Below are 23,110 nucleotides of genomic sequence, written 5' to 3' on the forward strand. Positions count from 1 at the left end.
TGTTTACCGAGCACCCACCACATGCCAGCACCGCGCTGAGCGCCTCCCTCTGTTATTTCAGGGAGAGACCGGATTTTTCTAGTTAGAACCTGCCTGGCCTGAAGTAGGAGAACACTGGCTGCTTGCTCGTCTCTGGCGATCTATTCTTCTGGAAGATTCCTGCCTTGGTACCAATGACGCAAATTAATTTCCTACTGTCCTAGACCCAGGGTCTGGGTCTCTGAGAATCTCTTGCTGTCCTGTCCTTTCTTTCTGCCCAGGAGGCTCCAGCAGCCAAGTTCTATGGGCTAGGAGCGCTGGACGCTGGGCGAGGGGGCGCTGACAGTGCTCTCGGGCTTTGTTGGGAGATGCGGACGTGCCAGTGGCGAAGGATCACAGTGCCAGGAGCAGCTATGACGAGATCTGGGGGCGGCCAGGGCAGGCTCTGGTCCCTTTTCTTTGTCTTTTTCCTGTTCTCTCGCCCTCCCAGCTGGTTCAGAGGCTTCTGTAATAATAGTGACAAGAAGGAAATAGGAAGCCACTGGTCTTTTCTACTTTCTGGGGCTCACACTGGCCAGTTCCTGGGGCCTTCAGGAGGCTTCGTCACGTCACGTCACGGGGTTTGCAGGAGGAAAAATGTGTTGTGTTAAGAAAAGAGGATTAGCACCCACCAGGCCACCCAGGAGCGCACACAATGGGCCACAGGGGTTGCTGGAGCCACGATCTGTCATGCAGTCAACTCTGGGGACACGGTTTCAGAGACAGTCAGAGGAGGCAAGGTTCCCAACATTGTGGGAAAACTCCCCAGTGAGAATGACAGCTTCCTTTCAGCTGAGTTCCTTCCGAGAGGTCTGGGACACATCTTTCTGGGATGCATGTTCTCTCTTCCTCACCGCTTTCCACTCTGACGTGTGGCTCTGAGTGCCAGACGGGAAACAGCCAAGGTGAGGCTGCTGGGCCTTTGGGTCTGAAACTCACTCAGTTAATCTGGGGCAAGTCTCCAGGCCTCTCTGGGCCCCAGTTTCTCTTTGTAAAATGGGGACAACATAACCGCCTCCCAGTGTCACAGGTTAATGGGAAGCAGTTCCTGATGCCTGGAGCTTGACAGGCGCTCTGAAACCTGGCTGAGTCTGATTCTGAGCTCCGGCTCCGGCTGCTAGTAGGGCAGCAGGGACAGTGTTCTTCACCCCACCAGTGACAGGCAGCCTGGAAACCCAGAACGTTCTCTCTCCTCTTAACCCTCCACAGACTCTCCTGAGCTCACCCACGGGAAGAGAAGTTCCCACAGGAGAGGGCGGAGGCCAAGTCAGGAAGGCCTGGAGTGGCGACCCCACCTGGTCTTGTGGAGGCGCGACGTCCTTGGAGCTGCTGCTTGTGGCAAGTCCAAAGCGGAGCCCCCCCCGCAGCTTCTTCCGTGCCTCTCCTTCGTTAGGAGTACTTGCCAGGGGCTCTGCAGTGGGGAGGTGGGCGCCCGGCCTGGAGTGAGGATCTGCCTGAAGGGGTTTTTTCGCTGCCACAAATGCCAGGCCAGCAGTGACCTGGAAGCCCCCTGTCTGGTCTGGCGGACCCTCGGCCTGCACCCCGACGTCTGTGACGAGGGCTGTCTGTGAGCGCCCCCTTGGTCCAGGGCAAGGAGTGAATGGTGGTTCCCTGAGGCGTGGGCTGCAGCTCTGCCTGCTGTAAAGCTGATGTGGGAGCGAGCTCAGCTGCCCACCCTGTGCCCACGTCCTGGGCCGACGTTGGGGCCCTCTCCCTAAAGTCAGCCTTGGCGTTTCCACAAGGCCTGGGCAGGAACGATTTCCTTTCTGCTTCATTGTATTTCATGGTAGAAATTAAAAGTGAGAAAGATGCTGGTACATGTGGGGATTTGATCACCTCCCTCTACCTCTCTTTCCCAACCTCTTTTTACATAAATACATGCCCACACACAGAAATACACACACACACATCTATATGCATGTAGGCGTGTATACGTACGTGTGTCCACACCCACATCTACATCTATCTCTGTGTCCGTCTCATGGGTCTTCTGGGCTGCAGATGAGCCTCCCTGTCCAGTCACACTCTCCCTCCAGGATGAGTGCCTGTGGGGGGGGTGTGGTCAGGGCAGAGTGAAGCCAGCTCCGTCCTCCCCATGGGCATGCTGAGGCAGGTCCCATGCATAGGCTCGGTGACTTCTAAGGTCCAACATGCTTTCCTACAGGTCCTCTCTTTAACGGTTCCTCATGGCCACTGGGGGCTCTGGACTGTCCTTCCCAAAGGAAGCAGAGGAAGGAGGCTCACACCAGACCTCCCTGTCACAGGGACCTGAGTCTGTGGCTGTGTGGAGTCTCATGGTCTTGGGGACCGGGTCTGGTGTGTAGGTGACAGTGTTCTGACTTCATGGTGGAGAGCCCAGAGTCAGAGAAAAAGCTGTGGCCTCACTGGTCTCTGGAGGGGACGTGGGCAGAGGCCATACGCTTGGGTCCCCATGAAAGGGTTAGGGTTAGAGGTGATCGTTCTCTGGTCACATGGTGGGAGCCTAAGGGATCGGGGAGCAGGCTGTTTTCATGTGGGGGGGCTCTAGTAGTAGTGACCTCGACCTAATCTCCTGGCGAGAGCGAATGACGGGCTGTGTCACAGTGGGGAGTTGGGGTGCTTCCGCCCACAGGCAGCTGAGCGGCCAGGAGTCCAGCTCAGAAAAGTTCCTGGACCCCTGGGGTTGTTCTTACATAAGAGCAAAGGGCTGCCAGGTCTTTCCTGCGGGCCCTGCTCCCACACACGGCCGCGGGCGCCCCGCCTGCCCTCCTTCCAGCAGCCTGCGGGGAGGTGCGGCCACAGCCCTCAAGTGTCTGATTTGATGGCGAGCCTGTGAAGACACTATTGCTTTTCTAATTCTGGCTAAATCGACGTGGGTTTTGTCAATCTACCTACATAGGTCAGGCTGGCTGCTTCCAATTTTGGGTGATTTCCATCTTGTCGCTCTCCCCTTCCCCTTAGCCCATTGAATCCCCGGGTTCTCTGGCTGCCTGGTGCCTCCTGTGAGGCATCCCGCTGCCCCCAAGGCTTGGCAATCAGAGAAGGGACTCCAGCAGGGAGGGCCGCTACAGATTATCACCGAGGAGGGAGAGCCCCAGTGCAGTGTCCATAGCAACCCTCCGGCTTCCACCTTTACCGGGAGAGAAGGAAGGCAAAGAAAGAAAGGGAGGTGAGCAGACGCCTGCCCTTCTGCATTATGGGCATCAAAGTGCTGGGTGTGAGGGCCTCGCTGCTGGCTCTGCCTGTGAATGCCGTGCACGAGAGGGAGGGGCGTGTTCTCATTTAGCAGCCAAGTGGAGAGCACATGTCGCTGGGAGTTTTGGTTTGGGATGAACCTGGGGAGACAGCAGGAGAGGCTGTGGTGAGCTGTGCTGTTGGTTATACAACAGCGAATGAGAGGTGACAGGCCCCTTAAAAGGGGACCCTGGTCTGGGTCCCCTGGCTTTGTTCTTAACTCGCATGTGAGCTTAAGCAGGTCACCCGCCTTCTCTGGGAGGTCTTCTCCCCTTGCTAATAAGAATGGGCCCTAGGCATCTCTGTGGTCCCTTTGAGCCCTCTCATTCCAGGCTCCCTAACCTAGGACAGAGGACAGGGATAATAGCTTCCTTCCCAATGGAGAAGAAACTCAAGGAAGCTGCCAAATAGGAGCTACCCTTGCAAAATGTTAACAAAGGCAAGTCTCTGCCCCAGATGCAGTCCCTGGGCTCCACAGAAGGAGGCGGCAAGTTAAGGCTGGGTGAAAGCTCTGTTTGGGATCTTCCTCGGTGCCCCCCCCCCACCCCGCCAAGTTGCCTGGAGTGCAGAGCTATGTGCATATGCCACCAGCAGAGGTCGCCACACTCCTCACAAACCCACTACAGGTTGCTGCCTCAGGTGGGTGGGCCTCAGCCAGCTGGGGTCTCCATCTCAGATGCCAAACTGGGCAGGAGCCACCAGGAGCTCCCTGCTGGAGCTGTCATTGGCCAACTGCATTCGGGGAAGGGCTGGCAGTGCCTGGCTGGCTCAGAGGGCTTGGGCCCAAGTCCCCAGCCAGGCCCTGGGACTCTGTCAGTCACGTGCTACCCCCACTGTCCAGAGCATGGGTCGTCTGGGGCCACAGAGTGCCCGCTCCTTCCCTCTGTGCTAGACCCCCTGGCTGCCCTACTTCCAAGCCCTCCCTTGGGCAGCTCAGGTGCTGGCTCTGGGTTTGGGGAACTGTTAGAGGTCTTTTTTTCCTCTGAGTGGGGCCAGGAGGCTGATTTATTCAGTAAGTCTGAATTGAGAGTGTGCTGTGTGCCAGGCACAGCGTCTGGTGGGGGAATGGTGCCATCATCTATACTGCTGTGTGGACACACCCCCGCCCCACCACGGGCAGGCGATGGCCTCCACCCACCGCCTCAGCCCTGAGCAGTGGGTGAGGCTCGGGTGCTGAGCTCCGGCCAACCAGGTGTCTGCAGGCTCTCTCTCCTTCATTCGCCAGGTTCCAGTTGTGCTTGCCCAGGTGACACGGACGGCACTTTACAGTCTGCACAGTGTGCGCACCTACGCAGCTCCCAGGGTGTTGACACCTTGTGCCCATATCCCGAGCCTTCTTCTGAGTCATGGGGTCAGCACTTTCCGTTTAACCCTTGACTCCTCCAGTGAGTGAACGTTCCCAGCCAGACTGACTCAGTGGGCTAGAACAGCAAGTTCTCACCCCACAGAAGCCATGAAGAAGGGGTCAGGAGAAGCATTTCAAAATGTATCTTGATTTTCACAAACAGCATGAGAGGGTCCAGTTTTACAGGCTCAGATGGGTACTCCTGGCTTGTGTGGTCGCCGGCAGGGAAATGGCAGCTCTCAACCGCCTGGGCCAGCCCCCAGCCTCAGGCACCCGGCACCCCCGCCTGGCCGCTCCACTCCTCCACTCTCCAGCCTGGGTGGCCGTGGAGTTTCAGGGGCAGCATTGCCACCCTTCTTCTCCGTAGAGCCGTCCTTATGAAATCTCCCTTACTCCTTTCGCTGGCGGGCGTTCTATGGAGCACCTGGAGCAGGAGTGGAGGGCAGCAGCGTACTTTCTCTAGAAGGGGAGGAAGCCCAGGGGCGGAGGCTCAGTGGAGAGGGTGACTGGCCTGTGAGTGGACAGACCTGCCTGGCGTGGCCTCTTACCTCCTCTGACAGCAAAAATACCCCAGTTATCTTCTCTGGAACCTAACTCGGTTTCCTCCTCTGTAGAATGAGGGCACTGACCCCAGCCCACGGGCCCACTGGAACCACGCGTGCCCAGAGCGGCCCCGCAGTGCAGGCACCAGGGCATGGGGCGCTGGGCTGCATTTCCCCTTTATAGAAAGACCAGATATCATACAGGAATCTCAGTTTCTCTCCAACAGGCAGGCTACTGGTGGTGACAGTGTGAAGCTAAGGAAGCCTCAGCACCCAGAGGCGGCAAAGGGTTGCTGGTGGGTGGCCTGGGGGCAGGTCAAAGGTGCTGTAGTCCTGCCCTACTCTTTCCGCCATGGTTCTGGGAGGGGGGGCAGACTCCAGTTAGGAGGCCTCGCCCAGGGTCTGGACACTCAGGGACGCAGACAAAAGAAGCATGGACTGCCAGGAAGTCTAAGTGGAGCATTTTATGTGAAAATAGTTGAAAAACTATAAACTATAGTGCTATACAAACACAGGGAGTTGTTTTTATTATTAAAGCATTAATTGATCTAGTAGCAAAGCTCCCAGATAAGAACACAGTAATGACTGAACCTGGATGGGCTGTGAGCTCTTCAGCCCAGAGCTCGGACCCAACCACCCAGGGTCTGAGGGAGGGTATGGCTGATCTTTATGACACTATCTATCCCACAAGGTTAAGGGTATCCTTAAACACCACTGGTTTTCCTAAAAACCCCACTATTATCTGTTATGGTATCTAAATGTCATCTATCCACATATCCATCCATCCATCTATCCATCCACCTACCTCTTCACCCACCCATCCCCTGATCCACCCACTCATCCACCCACACTTCCCCCATCTACTCACCCCTCCTTCTATCACCCAGCGCCTATTTATCCACCCATCCATTCATCCACCCATTTACCCACCCACCCACCCACCTACCCACTTACCCATCTGCTCACCCACTCATTCATACACCCACACACTCATCTACTGATCCATCCATCCATCCATCCACCCAGTAAACCTTTAGTGAGTGTTTACATGACCAGGCACCCTGTACAGTGCTGAGGATATAGAAGAAAATTAGACCTCTGTGCTCAAGGACTTCATAGTCTAGTGGGAAAGACAGCCATAGAAACCACAGGTCATCACTTTTCTTAGGCCTGTTTTCAGTCAGTTCTACCTTCGAGGGAAACCAATCACACAGCTCATAGATGATGGGATTTTAAAGCTGAGTGATCTAAGAATGACCTCTTCTATCGCACTCGTTTTACTGATAGAGAAATTGTGCTTATTATTTGTTGTAGAAACTACTACTACTTCCTCTTGTTTGCCTCTAAATGACTTATCCCAGGTTTCAAGTTCACTTCAGTTCAAGTCGTTTTTATTAAGAGTCTACCAGATGCCAGGCTCTCTACAAGAGCTGCAGATACGGCGGCGGAGCAGCATCATTCCTGCCCTCCAGTCGGTCACAGTCCGGGGAAGAAGGACACACAGAGGCAACAGCTGCACTGTTTGATAATAGGAATAGGGGTGAGCACCAGGCCCTGAAAATACTGGAGGAGCGCCCCGGATTTGGACTTGGGAAATTTGAGGGAGGCTTCCCAAGAAAGAAAACCCATCAGCCTTATTCTGATGGGCGAAAAAGAAGTGTGTCGGTGAGGGTGTAGGGAAGGGCATGCCAGGCAGAGGAATGGCCTGAGCGAAGGCGTGGAGGTGTGAGACCGCACGGTTTACGGGAGGAACTCTAAGAGGCTGGTGTTGTTGGAGCTTAAAGGGGGAGGAGTGAGTGTGGGAAGGAGGGCAGGGGCTAAGCATGGCTGACACGGAGCTGGTACGGCCAAAGGCTGCCTTTGCCTTACTGGGTCTGGTGAGCATGTCCTTGCTCACCTTCGCTGTACTCTCTGAGGTACGAAACTCCACCAAATCCCCTCACAGGGGAATTTATAGACTGAGTAGGCCTAATTTGTGTGAAGGAAGAGCCCATTCTTCAAGGTGTGGCTCCAATCTCACCACCTCCTTGAAGCCTTCATTAACTACCCTCCGCCTTTAATGCACTCTATCGTCTGGCCCACAACCCAGGCATGTGCCCTGACTGGGAATCGAACTAGCAACCCTTTGGTTTGCAGGCTGGCGCTCAATCCACTGAGCCACACCAGTCAGGGCTCTGGGGTGTGTGTGTGTGTGTGTGTGTGTGTGTGTGTGTGTGTGTGTTTAACCATCCCATGTGACTACAGCTAGTTTCTATGTGAGACCATAAGTTCCTGAGGGCTGGCTATGTGAGTCACATGACAATGTTTAAGAAACCCCAATAAAACTGAGTCCTATTGATCTGCATCTCAGAAAGGTGCTTGGGCTTGCAGGTCAAACAGATCTGGGTTTGATTCCTACGAGGCCACCACTTACTAGTTCGTTTCTGTGGGCAAGTATTTTAATCTATCTAATGTCTCGGTTTCCTCACCTATAAAATGGGTGATGGCTTCAACTCATGGGTGGTTTTGAAGACATGGTTTTAACTGGGGGCTAGGGCAGCACCGGAGATTTCCCCACAGTGAGGATTGGAACCTGCAGCCATGCTGGGCGGAGGCTGGAGAGCAGTACATCTCTAGGGCAGATGGAAAACCTGCTATGGTCAGGCCCTGTGGCTAAGCAGCTGCCCCAGATGATTTACTAATCCATTAGGTACTTTATGATGACAAAGTACTTGGTCTGTGCTACCTCGTTGGAGCTAAGGAGGTTAAGCAATGTGCCCAAGGTCACAGAGCAAGCGAGTGGTGAAGCTTGTGTGGGTGAGAGGGAGGGAAGAGGGGGAGTGCTCAGACAGTGGTTAGAGGAGGGTGAAGTGCACATTTTGTATGTAACAATACTGGGATAAGGGACAGAAGTGTGCTGGTAAACGTGTAACAGCCAGTAAGTATTTAACAACTGGCTCACCAAGAAAGGTCAACCCCACGCTGGCTGGTGTGGATCAGTGGATTGAGTGTCAGCTTGTGAACCAAAGGGTCACCGGTTTGATTCCTGGTCAGGGCACATGCCTGCATTGCAGGCCACGTTCCCAGTTGGGGGTGTATGAGATACAGCCACACATTGATGTTTCTCTCCATCTCTTTCTCCCTCCCTTCCCCTCTCTCTAAAAATAAAATCTTAAAAAAAAAGAAAGGTCAACCCTGCTGTGAAGTGTTTGCCAATTCCTGTGGTGTCAATACTTCCACCATCAGTGTCTCTACATGAGCTATCAATTTGACAAGCTCTCAATGTGACATCACTGGATCTGGGATCTGGAAGAGATAAGCAAGTTGGCTTTTCTGAGCCAGTACCAGCCAGCTCCAGCATACCACTGAGGGCTTCAAGGTCACCATGGATGGGCCCGTGGGGGAGCCCACTCATACTGACTTGCATCTAATCCTCCCAAACCCCTCAAGGTTGGGGCCCTAGTGCTCCCATTTCATGGAGAGGGAAGCTGAGGATCCTGCCTGACTGTGGTCACACAGCCACCATGTGGAAGAGAGGGGCTCCAGTTTGGGCAGTCCGGCTCTAGAGCCCTCACCATGACAGACTCTAACTAAGCATGAGCTGCTTAGTGGCATTAGCTGTCAAGTCCTAGCCTATTTCCAGATGAATCTCCAGTTGACCTTTGGCCCTGGCATAGTTTGGTTCCTCTCTTCCTGCCCCCAGCTATTTTTCATCCCCATCCATGATAGCAGGGCTTACTCTCACATTCCCCATTGGGATCCAGCCGGCACAGCCAGCAGAACTGGAGGTAGAGGCTGGCCCAGCAAGGCCCGTGGAGCCAGACGCAGGTTATTGTGGGGGGGGCACAGAGATGTCCAGGCCTGGAGTCTGTCACAGCCCAGATGCTTATTGGCACTCAGAACCAATACTAACAGCACACGTCTGCTACTAACAACATAGTAATGATCATTTATTAGGAAATAATGAAGTCTAAGTATGTGATCTGGAACACTGAACCAAACCGGTGACTGTTTGGGAATGGAGGGAGGGAGACCAAGAAGACTAAGGGGAAGGGGAGGAAAGGCAGGGCATGTTGGAGGGTGTGCGTGAGCATGTGTGTGTGTGCGTGCGCGCACGCAAGGACAGTGGAGGGCCTGCGTGGTCATTGGAAGACACTTGGGACCCCCAGGCTTGTGTCTGAGCCCCAGTGCTATGACTTGTAGTGGTGGGAGAGAGGGGGGAAGGAACGATCATATCACTGACAATAATAACAACAGTCAAGATTATTATCTGTGCCCTGGTCAGTTAGTTGTAGCATCGTCCCATACACCAAAAATTTATGAGTTCGATCCCTGGTCAGGGCACATACCTAGGTTGTGGGTTCATCCCTGGGCAAGGTGCGGCAGCTGCTCAATGTTTCTCTCTCACATTGCTGTTTCTCTGTCTCCCTTCCTCTCTCTCTAATATCAATAAACATATCCTCGGGTGAGGATTAAAAAAAGATTATTATGTGTGGCTAATTGTAATTTATTCAGGTTTATGGGGTTGTGCTTATATCACAGGTAATGCTTACCTCGCTGTCACCAGGGCTGCAGGGCTGAGAGGTGAAGCTGGCACAGGGAGAGCAGCAGGGCTGACTCAATGGGAGCTGTGCCCCTTCCTGACCTGGCCACTTGCCAGTCACCACTCCGGAGAGCTGTTTTAGAAACTTGTGAAGTGTGTGCTTTCCTGTGCATGTGTGTGTGTGTGTGCATGTGTATGGGCCAATGCATGTTTGAGGGCCAGTGTGTGCACACATGCGTACATGCACACACCCGCATGCATGTATCTCTGTGTGTGTGTGCATGGCTTCTCCTTTCCTGCCCAGAGAGGAGCTGGACGGAGGCCAAGGGGTGACGGGGAAGCAGAGCTGCTGCAGACAGAAATGGAAGGGAATTCAGTTCTGGTCCCATCTCTTTCGAACCCCTTTGCACACAGTGGAAGCTTAATAAATACTTGATGATAGTTCTGAACCTGGGAAGCCAACAGCTGTTCCCAACTCTGACTCTCAGAGCCCCATAGGGAAGACCAGGTGGGGAGTACCACGGGGGTCTTCAGTCTTCCTGTCAGACCCTCTGGTGCCCAGCGGGAGCCATGGTCCACTTCACTCATCCTGTCCTGGGGAGATTGGTTCCTCCTCTGCAGCTTCTCCCTGGCTCTGCACCCCCCCCCCCCGCCCCCATCATTCCAGCAACACTTACGGAGCAACTACTTTGTGCTGAGCACCGTAGGGGGAGGCATCCTGGAAGAGGGGACAGGCAGCGTGGGTTCAGACTGACCTGGGTTCAAGTCCTAGCACCCTTAATTACAAGCTGGGTGATACCTGGTAAATTACTTACCTGTGCTCCAGTGATTTCCTTCCTTCCTTCCTCTCTCCCTTGTTTTCGTCTGTAAAAGGCGAATGATGACATTTTCATAGGGTCGATGTGAGGGTTAGAAGTACCCGGGAGGCGCCTGCATACAAGTTGCAGGGTTTCCGTGGGTGAGCTTATCCACCCGGATTCAAGAGGACGTGGATCCCCTCTGCTTCTATTACCTTGTAGTTGTTGCTCAACACCTCTGAGCATCAGTTTGTAGAACAGGAACATAATGCCCACCTCCTTGGGTGTCTGGAGGATGTTAACTGGATAATATGTGTGAAACAGCCTATCGTAGACCTTGGCCATTAGTAACTGTCTTCCTTGCTTCCTGCCCTCACATCAGGGCGCACAGCTTTCCTCCTTAGGAGGCCCTCTACCCCTCCTCCCTACTGCTCGCGTGCCGCGTACATCGCTTATAGTCGTGGGCTCCCGGTTTCTACCTGTCGGAGCAAGGGAGCAGTTGCTCAGCTCCTATGGGGGGAGCAGAAACTACAGTTCCCAGCCCTCCCTCTGCGGTCGCGGGGCTGGAGCTGAGGGCGGCAGGCCCCTCCTACGGGGAGGAGCCTATGGGGAGGGCGGAGTTAGGAGGTGGTGGGAGAGTTAAGCCAAGCCAATGAGACCAGCTGCTAATAAGTGGGCTGGGCTTACAATATAACAGTGGCAGGAGGAGGAGAGCAAAGCTATTGAGCCAGCGAGGAGTGAAGCTGAGCCTGGCCTCGCAAGCTCCTAGAGGACCACCTCCTGAGACAGTTCTTTCTCCCCTCTTCTTTCTCCAAGCTCCCCTCCTACCCTCCCTTCCTGCCCAGTACAATGCATTCTTGACTGGAAGCGTCTGGACTCCAAGCAGCCCCAGAGAGCCGGAGCAAGCCACAGAGAGAGGACTGGAGCCAAGACACTCTGGTGGGGAGCTTGGATGCCTGGCTCTCTTTGAGGACATCTCTGGAGCAAGTGTGGCTTTGGGGTTGGGGGTTGCGCTGCAGGGAATCCAGCCAGGCCCCAAGATGGACACTTCTGGGCACTTCCATGACTCGGGGGTGGGGGACCTGGATGAAGACCCCAAGTGCCCCTGTCCGTCCTCCGGGGATGAGCAGCAACAGCAGCAGCAGCCACCACCACCACTGCCAGCACCACCAGCAGCCCCCCAGCAGCCCCCAGGACCCCCGTTGCAGCCTCAGCAGCAGCAGCAGCAGCAGCAGCAGCAGCCTCAGCAGCAGCAGCAGCAGCAGCAGCAGCCACCGCATCCCTTGTCTCAGCTCGCCCAACTCCAGAGCCAGCCTGTCCACCCTGGCCTGCTGCACTCCTCTCCCACTGCTTTCAGGGCCCCCCCTTTGTCCAACTCCACCGCGATCCTCCACCCTTCCTCCAGGCAAGGCAGCCAGCTCAATCTCAATGACCACTTGCTTGGCCACTCTCCAAGTTCCACAGCCACAAGTGGGCCTGGTGGAGGCGGCCGGCACAGGCAGGCCAGCCCCCTGGTGCACCGGCGGGACAGCAACCCCTTCACAGAGATTGCCATGAGCTCCTGCAAGTACAGTGGTGGGGTCATGAAGCCCCTCAGCCGCCTCAGCGCCTCCCGAAGGAACCTCATCGAGGCTGAGCCTGAGGGCCAACCCCTCCAGCTCTTCAGCCCCAGCAACCCCCCAGAGATCGTCATCTCCTCCCGGGAGGACAACCATGCCCACCAGACCCTGCTCCATCACCCCAATGCCACCCACAACCACCAGCACGCCGGCACCACCCCCAGCAGCACCACCTTCCCCAAAGCCAACAAGCGGAAAAACCAAAACATTGGCTATAAGCTGGGACACAGGAGGGCCCTGTTTGAAAAGAGAAAGCGACTGAGTGACTATGCTCTGATTTTTGGGATGTTTGGAATTGTTGTTATGGTGATAGAGACCGAGCTCTCTTGGGGTTTGTACTCAAAGGTAGGAGTTGCGGTTTCTCTTTATACCTTGAACAAAAGGAATATACAGGTACAGAGAGAGAGAGGGAGAGAGAGATTCGGGAGAAAGGTGGTGGAGGGGAGAGGCGGTTGCTCAATTATATTGGACACTCGAACTTCCCATGGTTTTCCTTCTTAATCCTGGGAGAATTCATTCCTCGCTTTCTTGGTGGGGGACATCCCCATGCACTGTGCCTAATTTGCAGACTCCGTGTTAGGGAGGATTAAAGAATCCCTTCTGAGAAATCGTTTTTCCTCCTGGCTCACCCATACTAAAGCATAACCCAGGAGCTTAATGCACCAATTAATTACACTCTCTCCGCCTCGATGTGCTTGCCGGTTCCCGTGACTTCCCCTCCTCTCCTCCCCTCCTCGCTTCACTCCATTTTCCCGAGGATAAAACAGAAATAAATGTCTGGGTGGGGGGGTGGGGATTCCATGCCAGTCTCTCCTCTCTCTGTCTGCTCCCTCTCTTCCCAAGTTTCTGTTTCCCTCCTTGTCTTTGAGAGACTTAAGGTGAAATCAAAAAAGCACCAATGGCCCGAGTCTCCTGGGGCCTGGGGTAAAAATACAGGTGGAGGAAACCAGCGGTCCTCTCCCTCGGGAAAGAGGACTCAGAATAAACCCGCTGCTGCCTCATAAACATCCCCTGGTAAAAATGGCTACAGGTGTTCCCTGGGTAGAGCAGATGGGCGCCACCTTGGCACCGGCCTGGGGGGCGGGGGTAGGGCCTCTCCTTCGGATGGGATGGCAAGGCTTCCCGGGCTTCCCGAGAGCCGCTCCCGAGCTCGGCCCGGTTCTCCCCTCCCACCTCAGCGCCTTCTCTCGGGATAAATAAGGCTGAGAGTGTGTGCGCGAGTGTGTGAGCGCGCGCCAATGGAGACCGGCAGCGCCCGCTGTGGCGGGGGAGCTGGCCCCGCTGCTCCCGTCTCTCAGTCCAGCCCCGGGCGGAGGACGGGGTTCCCTCCCAGAGGGGCCTTGGAAGTCGCGTCCTCCAGGGCAGTGGGGCTTGAGGAAGGTGGGTTTCTGTTCCTGCTCTGCGTGCTGTGGGCTCTAAGGCTTGGAGACTGGGGGAGTCTTGGGACAAGTAGGTTTTTCCCGTCTACCTTTCACCCCCAGTTTGTTGGGGTGTGTATATGTGTGCACGTGTGATTGCGTGTGTGTGTGTGTGTGTGTGTGTGTGTGTGTGTATGGGTGCTTCCTTGTTGCTTGCATTTCTCTCTTATTTGTCATTTTGGGCAGGGGGTGGCTGGGCTGGCCGCCGGTAGCTGGGAGGGGTTCAGCTGTTGGAGGTTTCAAATAGAGCTTGTTTCAGGCTGGGCACAGCTGCTGCGAGACGGTCACATTCCTTGTTGAAATCCAGCCGCTAAAACCTGGGAGGTGCTGATCGGATTTCCCCCATTCCCAGCCTCGAGTTCTAGCAGGGGATGGGCAAACTCGGTTGTTCTGGAAACGGCTGGGATGGACCTGTCAGATGACCTGCTAGCCAGGGCCAGGACTTCCAGGTGGGGGTCTCTGCTAGGAGCCACGCTGCTCTCGGAGGGGGCTGCCCAGGGGAGCAGCTCCTAGAAGCAGCCTTTGTCGAAATAGCTCAAGGATTTGAACCCCTCAAGCGTGCAGAAGCGAGTGGGGTTTCCCCTGGAAGCACAGCTCACTTAGTCATCCCCAGTAATGAGCCTCTGAGTCTGCAGGTCCTTCTGCTCGCTGCCTTCTCAGAACCGCCTCCCCCTCTGGGCACTCAGGGAGAGGGGCTGCCCCCTCGGCAGGCGTGGCAGCCGCCCTCAGCACACGAGCTCTTGCTGGGAAGCCGCTGATGGCCCAAGTGCTGGGTGTGAGGGGAAGGGGTGGGACAGCACCTCCTCTTCCAGGGATCCCTGTGGTCAGAGCTCTTCCTAGAGACAGCTCCCAGTGCCATCGGTCTGTGCACATTTGTCTTCCTGCAATGGGGGGTGGGGGTGCTACTGTCAGGGAGGAAGGGGCCGGAGCAGGTGCCGTGCTGCGGGAGCATTCGGGGAGAGTCGGAGAGAGCAGGCCCCAGTGTGAAGGACAGGTGAAGTGACCCAAGGGGCCAGGTGTCACTCGTTTCTAAATCGCTGACCCTCTGGCTGATGGCAGCTCGGACAGGGCAGCACCTGGGAAGGTCCTGTTTGCCTCAGCTGGTGAGGCGGCCGCTTCCTGTGCATCTCGGGGCTGGTACTGGTCGTGGTCAGCAGGACTCACTTTCACCTGCTCTCCCACTCGCTAGCCCTTCTGTCTGTCCATCCACACACCGAGTCATTCCAGAACGAGCCCTCTCTGCGTGTCTTCTGTGTCAGGCCCTGTGGATCCAGGAGGGGGAAGGTAGCCAGCCAGCCCTCTCTTCTGGAGGCAAACAGGATCATTCCAAAGCATCAGACTGAAGTTTGAGTTCCAGCTCTGCCACTCCCGGCCGTGTGGTCTTGCACAAGCCATGGAGCTTCTGTGAGCCTGTGTCCCCGGCTGGCAAGTGGGGAGAAGGGAGCTGGACTAGTAAACGGGACTCTTGTTACTGTTATTAGTAATGATGATGCTGGCGAGAGAAAAAGAAATGTCTTTTCCCTGTTATCTGATTCAGGCTCCCGCATTGGTTGGGGCCTGAACAGACTGGGAACTCAGACTTGCTGATGGAGGGACAAGCTCTGAGAAGGGGCCAGTCTTCTCGCAGGCAGCCGTCCCTCCACAGGGTCCATGGTGGTGAAGGCGAGCGTCTGTTCCCAGCTTTGTGGAGGAAACAGGAGGGTTGGGGTGAGGACGAAGAACCACCAACTGGGAGCACTCGGAGTCACTAGCAGGCCTGGGGGTGGGATGGGTGACAGTTTCTTTCGCTGGAGAACTTTCTGTGTCTGGAAGCGGAAGATGGACAGGGTAGCTGCAGGCCCCCCAGTCAGATTCTGGTGTCAGCTCCCACTCAAAGGCCTGTGGGGACAGGGACACTTCCCTCCACCCCCCTGCCACGATGGAAGACTGCTAACCTTGTGCCTGAGCTGCTGCTCTCTGAAGCTCTCTACCGTTTCCCACGGAGCTGTGGCCTGCCCATTTGCCTGCCTTTGACTAGCATCTGTTGCTGGGAAGGGATTCACCACGAGGCCTGGCTGGCTCTCTTGAGAGGAACGTAGCCTGTCCCTGAGCGATCCAAAGTTAATGCAAACAGAAGCCAGTGAGGGGAGGTAAGAAATTGGGACAGAGCCGTCCTGGCTTCCCCTTCACGAGCTGTAGGTGGTGACGGGGGCAGGAAAATGGGCTCAGGGGGCTCAGGTAGCAGGAGAGCTGTTCACTCAGGCCTGTGAGGCTGTGCTGCAGGGAGGTGCCAGAGATGGCCCCTGCGGGCTCCTGGAGGTTCGGGACTGACCCTGGACTGAATGAGGACTCCAGATTTGTCCGTGTGTTTCCAATAGCTGAGTTGACTCTGAGGGCTAAGACATCCTGACGTGGCCGGGTTGAGAGAGCCTACTAAGAAATCCTAGTCACATTGTCTCTGTGGCGTTGGTGCTAGTCAGGAGTGGGGCAGTGGGGACTTAGGGTCCTTCTTGGCATTCTTTATTTTCTCCGAGAGCCGGTTTGAGGCACACCTGCTCCGTTGCCTTACCCTGCCTGCTGTGTTCTCTCCAGCGGATGGGGAGAGAGCTGGGGCTGGGCGGGGCCCTGTGGGTCCTCCTTGTCCTCCCCGGGCATGGACTCCTGGACCCCACCCTGCTCCCCCACTGGCTGCTGAGCTGGTACCTCTCTTCAGTCTGTCCAGGTGGCCAGTCAAGGGTGGACCTTGTTTCTCAGAGGCCAGGGTGTGGAGTCATCTCAGAGGAGGCTGGGGTGCTGGGCCAGCAGGCAGCTCTCTGTTTCCAGTTTTGCACACCCTCGAACCAGTCTCCCATCCCTGTTCTCACAGTCAATCGAGCTTCACTTCCCAGGCAGAGTGGGTCCTCTGCCCTGCCCTGTGCCCTCCCCTGCCTGCCCCACCACCTTCTTGCCCCTCTGCTCCGCCGCTCCTCCTGCCTGGCCTTGGTGCTGGGGTCACCCAGGCCGTGGGCAGAGGAGCTAGCTGGGGTGACAGTCTTACCTGGCTGTCCTCTCTATCCCATGCATGGCTTCCTTTCTCATCTCTAGTTCCTCTTCTATTTTCAGACCACCTTACGGGAAGCTGCCCTGGAGAGGACTGGCTTCTCTGCGTGCCCAGGGAGCGTGGCCCCCCAGTCATTCACTCTGCAAAGAGGAATGGGGTCCCTTAGGGCCAGCTCACAGAGGTCAGTGAGTCCATCCCGGCCTCCGGCCCGGTCCCAGCTCCTTTGACCCCTGCCCTGCTGCTCAGAGACGTCTTGGCCACAGAAAAGCAGGGCAGCAGTGGGGCTTTGGCTGGGCGAATGGCCTCGCCTCCTGCCAGCCCAGGAGCCAGCGCAGGGTAAGTGGGTGGCTGTTGGGAATGTTCCGACATTTGGGAGGAGATGCCTCAAGGTACTTGCGGGCATGTGGGGAAAGCAGGGAGAGGGCAGACCCCTATTCGTGGGCCCTCCCTGTGGGGTGGCCCGCAGGATGGGGTGGCAGAAGGCAGGAGACTCTTCACAAGCCATTGGCTACAGGCAGGAGCCTGGGAGCCAGGTGCCAAGGGCCCCCAGGTGTACGTTTTATCTCCACAGGTCACACTGGGGGTCTTGGCCCAGGGAGGGCAAGTGTGGCTCTGGGGCAGTGAAAACGAGGCCCTTCTCCTACCCGGGGTGGCGGTGACTTTATTTATAACCTTGTGGACAGCCTGCCATGAGTCAACCGTTTGTAACCCACAGAGGGGACAGCTAACTTTTATATATGCTTCCCCTTTGCGGGTCATCACACTATTTATAACTGTCCCCGGGAAAGACCGCACAGCGCGCCCGGACTTCCCTTCCCCACAGGCAGTGTCGCCCGCCTGCTTGGGCTCTGGCATCATCGCCGGGGCATTTATCTGCCGCGCAGGCTAATGAGGAAGCTGGCCATGGCCTTCTAGGTCCCTCAGTGCGCCTTCTTGTGAGGCTGTGGTCCAGAGACCTGCTCTAAATCGCATGAGGTAAAGAAAGACAAAATGAAAGGAGATTTGAGTAACCTCTGTAGTGAAGCTGAGGCCCAGAGGGAAATGTGAAATCAGAACAGAAAGCTTCGGTCTGGTTGCAGTTACCCGTGAGGCGCGTTGGGAGGAGAAAATGAGTGTGTGAGAGGCAGTGGGAGAAGGGGCTGTGGGGGGCGGCTGCACCCGAGGAGTCCCGGCTCACTCAGCTCGGTGGCAGGCAGACCGACGTGCTCATTGGTAGCTGTTTTTCTTTTTTCTTTCAAAACCCCAAAGGGAGAGAGAGCAAAAGAAGAAAGCCACCTATTTCTCTTTAAATAATGAGGGTGGAGAATTATGAGACCATGCTGTTCTCAGGAGCCGTGGGGAGGGAAATTCTTGTGCCTTTTTTCTGGTGAGGAAAGTCCGGAGGAGGCTAATGGGTTTTCAGGTGCCCCTCCGCCACCCTGTCACTCCGCCCCCAGGAGCTCCTCGGAGGAAGGAATGGAGGAGGGGAGGAGGGGTGGGGGCAGGGACCGCTCGGCTTTGGGCCCGTAAAGGCTGCAGGCGAGGGGAGGCAGGGGCCATTGGGGAAGCCTGGAGCAGCTCTGCACCGGAGGGTTCTGGAAGGAGGTAACCCTCCTTTGCAGATGAAGTCACTGGGTCCCGCTGATACTGCTGGTGGGTGACGGCGCAGGGCTGAGATCCCAGGCTCGCTTGACGCGCAGTGCAGGCCTTTGCTTCCCTGCTGCTGCTGCACAGGTCGCTCACCATCCTTCAAAGAGATGCTCAGGGTTCATGGGCTGGAGACCAGTGACGTGAGACATTGGGACACAGGGAACTTGACCGAGAGATAGGGCTTGATGGAGGCTGGGAGAGGCCAGTGCAGGCACCCAGAAAAGACAGTGTCCCGAGGGGGTGGCCAAGGCAAGGGGTCTCTGGGGACAGCTGGGGTCCAGGGTGAGACGGTGGACAGGCCCACAGTCAGAGCTCAGGAGGTCTGGGGAGGCTGCCTGCCTGGGGCGGTGCTGGCACAGCTGCAAGGGGGCAGGTATTGGCATCACAGGGAGCATGAGAGTCTGTCCTTCAGAGGACTAGTGCGGGGTCCCCCACAGCCCCAGCCCTGGTGGGCCAGCAGGCCCCAGACCGAGGGGGACACTTCCGCACACAGCTCTGGGGCCTCTCTTTCTCCAGCCCAGCATTGACATCCCACCTGTTGTCCCTCAGGACCCGCCGCGGCCCCAGGAGCTGGTATAGGCAGCAGTATCTCACCGATGAGGAAACTGAGCCACAGGAGGGTTGAGTCGCTTGTTCCTGGTGTCCATCTTAGGAGAGATGGTTCTGGAACCAGAGCCCTAGTCTCCAGTACAGGGCTTGTCTTTCTGCTAGGGTTTGAGTATGGGAATCTCCAAGGGCTTCTCCATCCTCATTCTAGAATTTTCTCCTTGTCCTTGAGCCCCAGTTTCCCACTTCCCTGGTGTGAGGCTTGTTTAGCTCTGTCACCAGCATCAGTGTTAAAGAAAGGCCTGTCTCTGCTTTGAAGGAGCCCTGAGGAGGTGCTTCTACCTCTTGCTTCCGACTTGTTGAGGGCCTTTCTCAACTCCCTCCACCTCTCTGGGCCTTCGTTCCTCTAGCTGAACAGGGAAGCCAGGCTCAGATGCTGAACTCCCTTCCTGCCCCAAAGCTTCCTGACTCCCCTCAGTGTGCATGTGTCCTGCTCCGTTGCAGAGACAGGAGCGTCGTCCTCAAACTCATGTTCTTGAGGGGAGTCAGGCCTGCAGCTGGGACCCATCCACCCAGGCTGGGCTGCGGTTTCTGGCGAGAGTGTTGGAAGCACTGAGGAAGGAGTCCACGATTCAAAACATTGGGAAGGCTCCCTGTAGGTGGCAGGTGGCCCCTGAAGGATCAGCCAGACCGAGACGGGAGGGTCATGGGCCCGGGGCCTTACTGACTGTGGGACTGCTGGCAGCCCGGGCAGGGGGCGGAGTGGGCAAGGAGTGGGGCTGGGTTTTCTGGGCATGTGGTGTGTGCAGGGCAGGGTGCGGGGAGGAGGCACCTGGAAAGTTGCTGGGGCTGGTCTCATCCTGGGGGGTTCTGAGCGGAGAACGAAACACTCGCGCCCGGATGAGGGCACAGGGGTGATTTCATAGTTAACTGATACCTGTAATTGCCAGGGGCTCAGAGTTCTGCACCCTTGAGCCCTGCAGGCCTGATGCTGTTTTCCTCTAACACGTGATCTTAGTTGGCACAGCCGGTGGCCTGTGGTGGTGGTTGAGGGCTTGGGCTCTGGGCTCATATATGGTGACATGCCAGTGGTGGGTCCTGAGGGGGTTACTGAATTTGAAGCCTATTTCCCAGGGGGAATCATAGCCCCTGCCTATGGTGTAGCACCTACCACAAAGCTGGACACACGGTGACCCTTGATGTCTGCCAGTTTTTGCTTTTATGAGGTCAGTGCTTAGAAGATGCGCCGGCTAACCCACAGCCACCCTGAGGACCACAGTGGGGCACAGATGCACAGGCCACTGCCCCACACAGGTGATGTGGGAGCGGCTCTGGAAGAGGCGAGCACATGAGGAGCGTGCCCCCTTTCTCACAAAAGCAAATGGCCTCACCTTGGGTGATGGCGAGGCCCCCGGCCATGTTTCTGGATGGGTCCCTGGGGGTGAGTCAGCACACTGAGAGAGAGGCAGGGTGTGCCCTGGAAGGGGGGCAATCTGGCCTGGGCTTCTGGAACCTTCTTACCTCCGGGGACCCACTTATTCTGCATTCAAAGTCAGCGCTTCGTGGCCTCAGCACTGCTTATCAGGTGTGGACGTGGGAACAGGACAGGTAGGCGGGGAACAGAAATGAGCCCATGAAGCCAGGCCAGAGGCAGTGAGACCTTGAGGACGGTCAGGGGACAAATGACGAGGCAGAGGGGCTGGGAGCATGGGACAATGGGAAAGGGCCACCAGAGGCGGTCCCAGGACAGACCAGGGAGGAAAAGCAATGCTAGGACTTTCTCCCGTCTTCGAGGCTTGCAGAAGGGTACCTCCTTGAACTCAAAGGGTTGTGGGGGCTTGTGAATCCAGCTTCTTTGTACCCTTCCTGCTGTGACAGGCGGTAACTTCCCACCTGGCGCTAAGGGGCACAAAGGGCCGTGGGCGGGGGAGGCACGCGCCAGGGGATCAGGGCTGGCCTGCGTGGAGGCCGTGTTTTTTTCCACAAGGCCTGATGGCAAGGTAACCGGAGTCGTATTCTGAGCAGAGCCTTTGGTGACACTAAGTGAACAACATGCAAATGATGTGTGAAATAAGATGCAAATTGGCATCTGTTATTTTAGAGTCAGCTTGTTTGGCGTTTTTCTTAAGGGACAAGCAGGGTGCTCAGTGTCAAGTGAATGGGAAAGCTGCCCTAAAGGACACTCCCACAGGGGCTGAGTGGGCTGCACCCGCTGCTGGGAGCCGGGGCACCGTCCTGGGGCCTCTGCAGGAGCTGTTGTTTGGTGTTTAGCTCGAGGCAGGTGATCTGCTGGAGGAAGAGACTGCACTTGGGTAATCCTGGCCCAGCCTCTTGATGCCAGGTGACCGTAAGGTCAGTGTCTCAAACTCTCCGAGCCTCAGTTTCTCCATTTGTAAGTGGAGATGGCAGCATTCACCAGTCTGGTGAGAATTAAACATGCTAATGGTTGGGCGAGGGGCCAGCCCAGTGGCTGGCATATCCCAGACTGCCAATAAATGGCAGCTCTTCCTCGCACCTTTGCTGAGTTTGCATCTGTCTGCACCCTCGCAAGTTTCCTCCAGCGAGGATTTTTGCAGACCCTTTTCTTCTTTTTCAGAAGATGTCTGCTTCCTCAAATTGGGGCTTGGCCATTTTCTCTCTTCTGGCTTCCACTGGGAAGGATGCTGGCTTGCTCAGCCAGTCCCTGAACAGCTCCCACATGTGGGAGCGCACAGAGCTGCCCGACAGGTGATGGCACTTCCTCCAGGATGAGGGCTCGGGGTGAGTGTGCTGGCTTCTTACGCTGCCTTTGGAGGGGCTCAGCGCTGGATGGCGTTGGTGGGATGACCCGGAGGAGGCCTCCTCTGGGAAGCCGGTAGCCTATCTGGCCAGGTGTGGTGCTGTACCTCTCTGAACGGCCAGACTCCACAGGCCCATCAGGTGTGCCAGCTTGGGTGGGCAGGGCCCCTGTATATGCCTCCCTTCCCTGGAGGAAGACAGGGCAGGAACCATTCTCCTCTTTACGGGACCCCAAGGCCCAGAGAAGTTATGTTGCTTGTCTGAGGCCACTCAGCATTGTAAGCGGCAAGGAGCAGCTGGAATCCAGGCATTCTGGGTGTTAGTCCCCTGAACACCAGTGGTGGCCCCACCCTGTGTCACAGCAACACAAAGGCCCGAGCCCTTGAGGACTCGAGTCGGCTGTAGGGGGTCTGTCCTCAATGAAATGTGTTCCTCTCCACCCACGCTTCCTCAGAGAGCCCGGGTTTCCAACATGGGCCTGGGCTCAAATCCTGGCTGTACACGGCTTAGCTGTGTGGCCTTGACAGTGGCCTTTTTATCAGGCAAGTGGGGTTTCAAGGGTTCATCATGGCACTGACAGGGCTCTCAGGCTCCCGGGTCCGGGCTGCCTGTGGCAGGTTTTGCCTTGGTGGCTTCTTCTGAGAGCTTGGCAGCTGTGGGATCACAGGAGATGCCCCGTAGCTGGACCCATGATTCCCTGCCTCTCCTGCTGCAGGCTGGACCTGGTGCTCCCCCGCTCCCTGGGAGCGACAGTGCTAGGCCAGGTGGGAGGGCATTTTGGCACGAGATGCCAGATGGGGTCCCCGCTGTATGCCGGCAATGGGAAGGTCTCCCAGGGGTGCAGTGAAGTTAATTTGAGCCAAGAATAAGTCCGGGTTGGAGGTTGATTCACGAGGGTTTCCTTGCGGGTGGCTGGGATCGTATGTAGCGCTTCTGTCCCCAGCAGCTTGGCAGAACGTGCCGCTCTCATAAAATGGAAACTTCTTTCCCTTTCCATAAAAGTGACTCCAAGGCAACACCGAGTCTCATTCAGGACTGAAAAGAGGGATACGCAGGGGAAGAGAAGAACGTGGACATTCACTAAGGGCCTGCTCTGTGCTTTCACACTCCTCGTCTCATTTGAATTCTCACAGCAGGCTGCCTTTCCCTGGCCCCGGTCTCACAGCCAGGACACAGCAGAGCTGGGAGTAGGACCCAGGAGCATCCTCAAAGCCCTGAGCCCCGGGTGACAGACATGCGTTTGTAGATCATCTCCTGACCCGGGCTCTTCTGAGCCAAGAGGCTGCTCTAGCTTGCTCGGAGCTCTGCACCTTGGCTGCCCCACCCACTTGACTGTGCTGCCCTCACTGTGCCGCCAGCCTCGCCCAGAGCCTCGTCGGAGCTCTGGAGGGCAGGAGGGGCAGGACGTCAGTTTAGGTGCAGAGGGTTGTTGACCCTCCCGGAGCCCTGAGTATGTTTTCAGGGAGGACGGGCCCTGGGGCTGAGGATGGCTCCCGTGGGCTCTGCAGGGGTCAGCTGAGCAGTCAGGGGCTTGCGCTTTGGTGTTCTCGTCCAGTTCTGTGGCTTCCGGGATCTGCAGCCTTGACGAGAAAACCGAGTCCGTGAGCCTTGGTCTCCAGACCCGTGCTCATGGTGAAAGGCTTGGTTAATGCTGGCTGTTTTTA

The 23,110-nt window shown here is 56.5% G+C and overlaps 1 protein-coding gene across 6 annotated transcripts in view; it reads left to right on the plus strand.

Annotated features, from left to right (window-relative positions):
* Positions 1–11,174: 11,174 nt before the first annotated feature.
* KCNN3 (potassium calcium-activated channel subfamily N member 3) overlaps positions 11,175–23,110 on the plus strand; it is a 145,902-nt gene continuing 133,966 nt past the window's right edge. For 3 of the 6 annotated variants that reach the window (XR_006783144.1, XM_045816524.1, XM_045816525.1), the window contains exon 1: positions 11,175–12,401. Coding sequence is in view for 2 of the 6 variants with exons in the window: in XM_045816524.1 (XP_045672480.1) it covers positions 11,478–12,401 (924 nt within the window). In the remaining 4 variants the exon portion in view is untranslated. Of the gene's footprint in view, positions 12,402–13,327; positions 13,437–16,760; positions 16,830–17,411; positions 17,469–23,110 lie in introns of those variants that run through there. The other 3 variants (XM_045816527.1, XM_045816528.1, XM_045816529.1) reach the window with 3 other exon arrangements.

Source organism: Phyllostomus hastatus, unplaced genomic scaffold, assembly GCF_019186645.2.
Source record: "Phyllostomus hastatus isolate PE091 unplaced genomic scaffold, TTU_PhHast_1.1 phas_scaffold_216, whole genome shotgun sequence".
Taxonomy (NCBI): Eukaryota; Metazoa; Chordata; class Mammalia; order Chiroptera; family Phyllostomidae; genus Phyllostomus; species Phyllostomus hastatus.